Source organism: Aptenodytes forsteri, unplaced genomic scaffold (assembly GCF_000699145.1).
Source record: "Aptenodytes forsteri isolate BGI_AS27 unplaced genomic scaffold, ASM69914v1 Scaffold687, whole genome shotgun sequence".
NCBI classification, from domain to species: Eukaryota; Metazoa; Chordata; class Aves; order Sphenisciformes; family Spheniscidae; genus Aptenodytes; species Aptenodytes forsteri.
Genome location: NW_008794708.1, coordinates 172,936 through 181,676, shown reverse-complemented (window position 1 = coordinate 181,676; position 8,741 = coordinate 172,936). Strand labels below are relative to the sequence as shown.

At 55.7% G+C, this 8,741-nt stretch overlaps 1 protein-coding gene across 1 annotated transcript in view; it reads left to right on the top strand.

Annotated features, from left to right (window-relative positions):
- The window catches only part of WIZ (widely interspaced zinc finger motifs), a 57,755-nt gene that overhangs the window by 22,412 nt on the left and 26,602 nt on the right, over positions 1-8,741 (top strand). The window contains exon 2 of the mRNA XM_019470590.1: positions 7,067-7,127. Coding sequence (XP_019326135.1) covers positions 7,067-7,127 — 61 coding nt within the window. The remainder of the gene's footprint in view (positions 1-7,066; positions 7,128-8,741) is intronic.

The following is an 8,741-nucleotide window of genomic DNA, read 5'->3' as shown; positions in this document are numbered from 1 at the left end:
AAAAAAAAAAAAAAAAAAAAAAAAAAAAAAAAAAAAAAAAAAAAAAAAAAAAAAAAAAAAGGGCCGAGCCGGTGCAAGGGATGACCGGGGCGTGCGGTGCCGGCAGGAGGGATGGGACCGCGGCTGCCAGCACTCGGCGCACCGTTTGCTGTGGTTTTGGAGCTGGTCTAAATTCACGCTGCCTGTACCCTGCCTGCACAGTCCTGCCTCCTCTTTTTGGGTCATCTCCAGCATTGCTAAGCAGCTCGAGGAGCCAGAGGGACCACGTACGGATGGCTCCACTCCTACCGGGATTAATACAGCTCAGTGTGGCCTCGGTGAGTCGATGGGAGAATAATTTGACAAGACGGTAGCACCGGTGCGATTAAAAATATGGGATCCTTTGGCTGGGGAGCACCGAGCTGCATCTATTCCGGATGCTCTTACCCCTACGTTGGGTTTTTCACCTCGTTACGGGGCTGGACGTCATTCTTTCATCAGCAGAATCTGCTCCACCCCCTCGCAGCGATGATACAGAGTCCTCCAAGCTCCCGAGTCCAGCCGCTGCCCCGAGCTGAGCAAAGTCCCAACCCAGGCAGCTCCTCCCAGGACAGAGCGTGGGTTAAAACACGAGCAGCTCCAACCGGTGGGTTATTCATCCTGCTGCGACGAGCTGATCCCCTTGCGTGCGAGCCTGCGGCGTTCATCTCCTGGGACTAGAGCAGACACGTTGGGGACGTAAGTGTTTATCTGCACCGCTCTTCGTGGACTGCCGTCGCTTGGGCCCTTTGCGGTGTCTTTTCCCGCCTGTGCAAAGTCCAGCAGCAGAAATATCAGCACCTGGATGCTGGTTGCACAATCCTGGGCATTTCCAGCCCTTAAATACACAAAATTCCAGCACCCTGCACCTGCAGAGGGGTGAAGTGACCCAGGTCGCTCCCGGGAAGCCCAAGCAGAAGCGAACGCGGGGAGCTGTCGGTGTCGCGTGAACACAACGGCACCGTCCCCAGCTCTGTCAGCAGCCGGCTAAGCCCGAGTCAGATGAGACGCGATGTGCTGCCAGCACGCCGTGCTTTGAAGAGTTCCTGTCCTCAAGGTCACCTGCCCGCAGGCTTAGGAGCGTCCTTAAATACTGCCCTGAACTGCCACGCAGCGCAAAGAAGAAAGAAATGTCTCTCTCGTTTCTATCTGCAAATGGCTGAGGGCTTTCGTCGGAGCAGGACCCGGAGCTACGTGCAGGAAAACCAAACCCAAACGTGCCCATTTTCAAGTGGAAATGTGAAGTTCGTGCTTCTGGCCAAGCCCTCCCACAGCAAAGCCTGTCCTCACGCCAGCTCGTCTGTATTCAGGAGCATGGAGCAAAATCTCCAGCTCGCTTCTGGCAAGCCACAGCAAAGGATCGGAGAACGCAGTCGTCTCGTCTGGCTCCGGAGGGAGCGTTTGGACGCTCGCGTGAGACTGTGGGTGAAATGATTTCTGCTAGAGAGTGGCTGTTGTGAGCGCGGAGCGATGCCGGGTTCTTGGGACGGAGGAGTAGTGTCTACCCCAGGGATTTGGGGCAGGAATACCATCGAAGAGCTTGAATCTGGCATGGGTGGCCACCCAAACGGCTTCAGACTGAGCCCGACACGTTGCAAAGCACCCAGGTTGCTCGTCCAGGTGCTTTCAGTGGACGGTGGGACGCCAGAGTGCAGGCGGTCGTCTTCTCTTGTGCAAGGGAAAAGCTCTGCCGTGGAGCATCTCGTGGCGCTCATGCAAAGCCCTTGCCTTCACGTGGGAGCTGTTGGTCCTATGTAGAGTGGGTCGGAGAGGAAAGAGCTGCCGGTTGCACCCTCTTTTGCAGGATCTCCCATGTTTTGCTTCTCCTGTCACCCGCTTTCAGCCCGGAGCCACGTGCTCGTGCGCGGGGATGTCGGGATTGCCGAGCAAAAGTACCGACGGCGCCTTTGCCCACCGAACGCCACTGTTTGCACTGCAAACACAAGCCCAGCTCGGGTTGGACCTGCCGTGGCTCTGCCAGCATGGACGTAGCCTTGGAGAGGTCTTCTTGCATGGCTGCTTTGGGCTGGAAGAGCCAAGTTCGGGGCCGTGGGATGGATTTGGAGATGGGCTGGAATGTGGGAAACGAAGCTCCTGCTTCCCTGCATTTCCAGCGAGCTTTCGGGGAGCTAAATATCTCCTGTGGTGTTGGGGGCTGGAAACCCCACCCCATCTCTTGGCCATCATGTAGCCCCAGGTGACTGAACGTTTCCAGCGTGGGATTCCTCGTTGCACTGGTAACAAACCCAAATCTGCGCCGTCCGATGCGGCAGAAATCCCCATGGTTGGGTTGGGTGGTAGCACGCCGGTAAAAACCCAGCCGCTCGGCTCCGGCACCACCACGGCATGGGGACACGGTGTTTTCCCACCGTTGTCGAGCAGTAATCCTGCTGTGCGGGTCCGTCTGCTGGTTTTTTTGGCACCACTGGTTGCTCTTATGTTTTTTTGGATGATGAAAGGCGACGTGTCAAGCCAATTTTTTTTTCCCCAGGTTATTTACAATATGCAGAAGCTGTTATCAGCTGCTGGTGGCAACGAGCGATTCTTCTAGTACCTTTTGCTCTCAAATTAAACACCCGAGATTAAAGCGTGAGCCTTAAGTAGGAGCTAGTCTTTAATTCCAGAACTAAATCGTGCCTTGCGACACCTTGCGTTACTTGGAAGATGATGCAATAACTCACCCCTTGCCTAATACCATTGCTTAAATGGCAAGGTCCCTCAGCCTGGGTGTAGAGGAGCTAAAATATCTCTTCTTGCTGCTTTTTTCAGCTCGTTTAGATAGGCTGGGGAAAAAACAAAGCCTGGGAGAGCACGTGTAGGCTCAGTGAAGGCTTTTTGGAGGTGATCGGCTGGTTTTGAGGGCTTTTGGAAGCCCTCAGATTGCTCGGATAAGTGGTATTGCAAATTCCTGTCCAAGTTGCTAAATTTTTCATTTCTGACGAATTCCAGTTCTGGTCTAAACCAAGTCATCAGCCTCTGGAGGAGCCTGGTTTTTTTTTTTCCCTCCCCTGACTGGAGACCGGTTCACCCCGTCCTCAGACCGATGTCCTTTTGGAAGTGCCGGTCCTTCTGCAGTGGGAACCCAGCTGATCTGGGAGCTGCTGGAGAGCTTGAGTTGGAGCCGGGTCTCCCTCCTCAGCCTTTATCGCTGAGATGTGAGATGCAGAGAGCACCTGGAGGTCAGGTAGGTGCCCTTCCTCCCATCTTGGAGGATCGTATGGAAGGGAAACCTTCTGTTGTATTCGGGGGGTGGAGCCTTACACAGTTTGAAGTTTGGGAAATAATAGTATTTTAGAGTTTTCTTTAAGTCTTCGCTCCTTTATGCGCTTTTAAACTGTCACTAGACACCTCTTGGGAGCTGGGCAGCTTTCAGGAGAATACAGTTTCTTGGCTGAACTCTTCAGGAGAGAGATCCTCTCCCTGTCTCAAGGTGGTCTGGGGTCTTGATGGAAACGACCATCCAAAAGAGCTCTTTGCTTTAGACTCTTGAACTTCTTTGGGCTTTTAATCCTAAAATCACCGAATAATTGAGGTTGGAAGGACCCTCCAGAGGTCTTCATCCCACCCCTGTGCTCGAAGCACAGCCAACTTCAAAGTTAGGTTGCTCAAGCCCCATCCGGTTTTGAGCGACTCCGGGGATGGAGATCCTCCACACCTCTGGCCTGTCCCAGAGTTGTCCCACTCCCACAGGGAAGAGTTTCCCGTGTTGCGACTTCCTTGTCCTCTCGTTGCACGTGTCCAGGAGGAGTTTGGCTTCATCTTCTCTACACCCTCCGGCTAGTGGCTGTAGGCAGCACCTTCATGCTCTCATCTTGAAGCAGAAGGAGCCCAGCTCCCCCAGCCTGTCTTTATCCATCGTGTCCTCCGGTCCCCGGTGGTTGGGGACCTTCACGGGGCTGGCTTCGTTGGATGTTGGATCTAGCAACATCTCTGTGACCTCCTGACGCAGCAGGGCAGCCTTGCTAATTATCACAGCTACCGTTCAGTGTGTCGTTAGTCTTAAAAAAAAATGCGTGTTGAGTAGATGCGGTACGAAATAAACCTGACCCTTTGCGTAGGAAGCATCTGCCACCCGGAGAGTGGTGATGGGGAGAAGCACCTCAAGGTGCATCCTGGTGTTTGCTGGGGTGGTGGTGAAGGGTTTAGGCAAAACTTTTGCACCTTGATGCGCTATCGAGGCTCTTGAGCGTGCCGTTAACCTCTGCTTATCGACCCTGATTGTGACAGCCTCGATGAGACGGGGCTCTTTCGGCTCTTCTGGAGATGTCGGTATTTCTCAATCCGCGACCTTTGAAACGCGTTATGTAAGTAACCATCGCCGAATTTGTCTAGAGCCGGGTCTGCCACGTCTAGGAGAGCTCCTGGTCTCTGCGTAACCGCTCCCATGCTGGGAAACTCACGGGTTTTCTCTTATCTCTGGCTTTTTGCGTGTGTTTTGGCCACGGGCTCATGTGATGGTTTGATTTTGAAAGTGTCTTGGTGTCCTGGCCGGGTTGCTTTAACTCTTGGGATAGAGGAAAAACAGAGAGGAGAGACCTGTGTCCCTGATACGAGGGTGTTTCGACCTCTTGGAGGAGAGACCGTGAGCTCAAAAATGAATTCAGATTCGCTGTGCTCTCTCGGGAGAAGCTGCAGCCACGCTCCTGTGGTTAGAGGAGCAGCTCTTGCTGGATTACCATAGAGGGTAAATTTGAGCCTCCTAAGTCCAAGACATTAAACTCCCTCATCTCTCACTGTTTCCAAGAAACCAGGATTTGCAGGGAGTGCAGTTACGTGCTCATCAGGAGAAAGATAAATCACCGCATGTTTTCCTCTAAAGGAGACAGTTTCTAAAAATAGGAGCCGTGCTGGAGCTCCAGAGAACAAAAGAGTCCCTGGAAGGCTCCTGCCACAGTCCCTTCTCGGCGATCGGTGCTCTCTGCCCCTCTCCATCCACGCGCTAGGGATTTATGGAAGTGTTTTAAAATCTGCCGATTTGGGAGGGTTGGGGTTGGTTGTTTGGGTTTTTTTTTCCCCCCCGTCCTTTCCCCTGGCATTCCCACCCTGGCCGGTTGGTGACTCAGGCTTTCCTGAATGAACACTGCCGGTCTCCCATGACCTCGGCAGCTTGGCTCTGGATCCCGCCGGCCTTTTCCGAAATGATTTTTTTTGAAGTCCAAAGGAGCTGATCTCCTGGGAGCCAGGGATGCTGCCACCTCTCCAGGACGGGCTCTGACAGCGCCGATGCCGGATAAACCCCGGCGATGTGCGTGGTCCCAGCTCTGCATCTAGATGAAAGAGCTCCAACCCCGTCATCTCCGGACGAGACCTACACGTTGGAGATGCTCAGCCTTAAAAGTCTCGCCTCTAAGGTGGCTCACCTAAGATATTAGAAGGATGGGAAGCCAACCCTGGCTTTTCACGTCCCTCCTCTGCTTTCAGGGCAGGTCCTGCCCTGCCTTCCCCATCTCCATAACCAGTATGGTGGCACGAATACCACGTTCCTCCTGGTTTTACGGCACGTAACCAGTAATCTGTAGAATAAATGCAAACTGTGAGCGGCTGCGTCCATCCCGGAGAGGACAGAGGTCAGTTTGGGCTGCAGAGGCTCTCACGGGCTGAGCCCGCAGACCGTTGCAGCAAACCCCATCTCCTTGGCCGTGCGTTTCCAAAGCGCTCCCCGTTTCCTTCCCAGGACGTGCGGCTTGATCCTGCTCTCTCTCTCATCTTTGCGTTCAACAGTAAAGGCTCTCTGGGTCGTTGGACGGTGCGTGGTGGAGGCTGAGCTGCTCCTTGCACGTCCCTTTCCTCCGTCAGCCCCAGGCATGGTCTGTGCCAGGTCTGCCCCCTCCATCAAGCTGCAAACACTCCTTCCCGTGGTCTCCTGGTTATTTCCACCGCGCCGGTGAGCTCCAGGCAACTCTTGGGCTGCTGGGCATCCCATGACCCGCGATGACGATGATGGGAGCGGGGGACGGGGGACAATTCCTTGTCCCAACAGCAAGCTTGCTTGCCTGGGGCCGGGCTGCTGGGCTGCCCATGACCCAAGATGACGATGATGGGAGCAGGGACGCGGGACAGTTCCTTGCCCTAGCAGCAAGCTTGTTTGCCTGGGGCTGGTTCGCAGCAGGAAACAACGTGGTTTCACCCAGCTACACCTCGGCTTCCCCAAGCTCCCAGCCTCGCCTGTAATAACAAGCGAGTCCCTGCTTTCCATACGGCTGGGACAAGGCAACGCGTGGCCAGATCAGGAGCGGGGGGGATCCGGCGCGAGGAGCGAGACCCCCGTGTCCTGCCCTGAGCTCAGCCCCGGCTGACGGAGCCTCTGGGCCAGGTAGGTTCGATCCAGACGTCTTCGTTGGAGACAGCTGAAGGCTTTCCTCCTCTTTTGGAAGGACGTGTCTGGGTCTGATATATCTCACCAGGCCCTGCAGATCTTCAGGAGGCATTTGCCTCCCTGTCGTCGCTGCCTGAAATCCTGCCTTGCATCTTCTCGCGAGCAGGCTTGGAGGTGATTTTAGCCCAGGAGCCATCCCGGGGGTTCGGCCAACACCGGAGCGAAGCAAAGCTCCTCCAAGCCCCAGATGATGCTTGGGCACCCGGAGAAACCCTGCGTGCCGGTCCAAGGGCAGGGAAGCACGCCGGCACCGGGGAGATTTGTGAGCCCCATCCATAGAGCCGGGGGAACTGGTCTTCTTCACGGGGTGGACCAAGACAGCCCTCGTCCAGCTGCTCGGCTGCGGCACCGTGCCGGATACCTCTCCGGCAAGCAGGGGTGGTGAGAGTGCGGCCAGCGGCGTGTGCATCTTCCCGTTAAACTGCTTAGCTGCAGGAACGATTACACATTAAATAGTTGTGCGTGGGATTAAACCCTCTTAAGTGTGGCTTGGAAATCCTCCCGTAATCCGGAACCGGCTGTAGGAGGGAAGGACGGGCAGCAGGAGCAGAGGGGGTTTATCTGCTGGGAAAGCTTTGTTAACACGCACAAAAAATACAATCACTTTATTGCAAATTGCGTTGAAGAAGCCTCACTTGGGCACTGACCTTGGAGCTTTCCTCTCTGTTGCAGATGAGCCTGATCCTGCCCTCTCTGGTGCCATCCCAGCCACAGCTCACAGGACCGAACTCGGGTAAGTTCCCAAGGGATGTCCCAGAGTGCTCCCTTTGCTACTGGTACTCCAGTTACACAAAGCCCCAAAATATCTCCCTGGCTGTCCCCGAAGAGGGTTGTCCCGCCACCGAGGACGTCAGCAGGTCCCTTCGGAGCCAGGCAGCACAGTCCCCTCGCTGCAGAGCAGTGTTGGCTGCTCTAATTCACCTCGTTTGTCCCGCTTCCCAACAAACCACCCTGCTTCTGCCTACCCTAAATTACCCCTCGGAGCCATCCGGGTTCCCCTCGGTGCTGCTGGGGCTGTCCCTGCTGCGAGGGAGAGAGAGACGCTGCGAGGTGGATGCTTGATTTGATTGCGTTGGGTGTCCCGAAGCTGCTGAGGGGTGTCCCAAATAGCTCCGAGCACCCTGGAAAAGGCAGATTTTGGGGTACCAGCCCAAGGCTAATGCAGAGCAAGGGTCCTTGTCCCCCGTGGCACCGGGGACCCGCGCCTGGCTCAGAATCGCTCTCTGTCTTAGCCTGTTTAGCAATGCAACCAATGCCCAGCACGTTTTAATAGGCTTATTTTAGTATCTGCTGTTGACTGATCCTTCCTGGGCCAGCGGTTTCCTTAGCGAGTTATTTTTAATAACGTTTGCAGGGTTTACGGTGCACATGGGAATCACATTTCCCTGATATCAAGCCACAGACGATGGCGAGCCCGTCCTCCAGCCCGCAGTAATTTCTCCCGAGTAAAAATAGGGAAAGGTTTGGAGCTGGGAGGGCAACTGCGGTGGGGTGTGAGGGTCGGTTCGCCCCTCAACTTGGCTTTTTCCAGGAACAAGCTGGAAATAAACAGGTTTAAAAAGGAGAGAGAGAGGCAGCACGAGAACCATGTGGAACTGGCAGCCCTGCTGTCTCCAACAAAGGCGCTTTGTTCTCCTGGCAGCACAACTTGACCCGTGAGATAGTGTTTTGCTGGCCCTGGAGCAGCTCCTTGCACAAGGTCTCGAGTCACCGGGCTTCTCCGGGTGTCGGGCTCTGCGGTCCGGCAGGTTTCTTCCCTAGGGATGGTTTAGCAGGGAGCAGGAGCCGGGATGTGGCGGTTTGCATCCGGCTCTTGGCCGTGCATCCGTGCCACGGGCGCTGCGTAGAGGGAGAAGCCGGGCATGAAGCTGGCTGTGGAGGACAGAAGCTGGGTCGCATCCTTAGGGCAGGGCTGGGGACGTGGAGGAGTCTTGCCTCGCTCTGCAGCTCAGCGGATGCCCCAAGTCTGCTCGGCCCCAGAGCCGGCATCTGCCAAGCCCCTGTGAAGCTGCCATCAGGGACATCGGGGCTCCTGGGCCTCTTGGGCCCAGTTCAGAAGCCTAAATGGGGGGATCTGGTGCCATTCGAGGCTCTCTGCTTCCCCACCGAGTCTCTCGCCACCCCAGCAGAAGGGCTTGAGGCTCTTGTAGAACCTGTCTCATACCGGCTCTTGGCCGTGCATCCATGCCACGGGTGCTGCGTAGAGGGAGAAGCCGGGCATGAAGCTGGCTGTGGAGGACAGAAGCTGGGTCGCATCCTTAGGGCAGGGCTGGGGACGTGGAGGAGTCTTGCCTCGCTCTGCAGCTCAGCGGATGCCCCAAGTCTGCTCGGCCCCAGAGCCCGCATC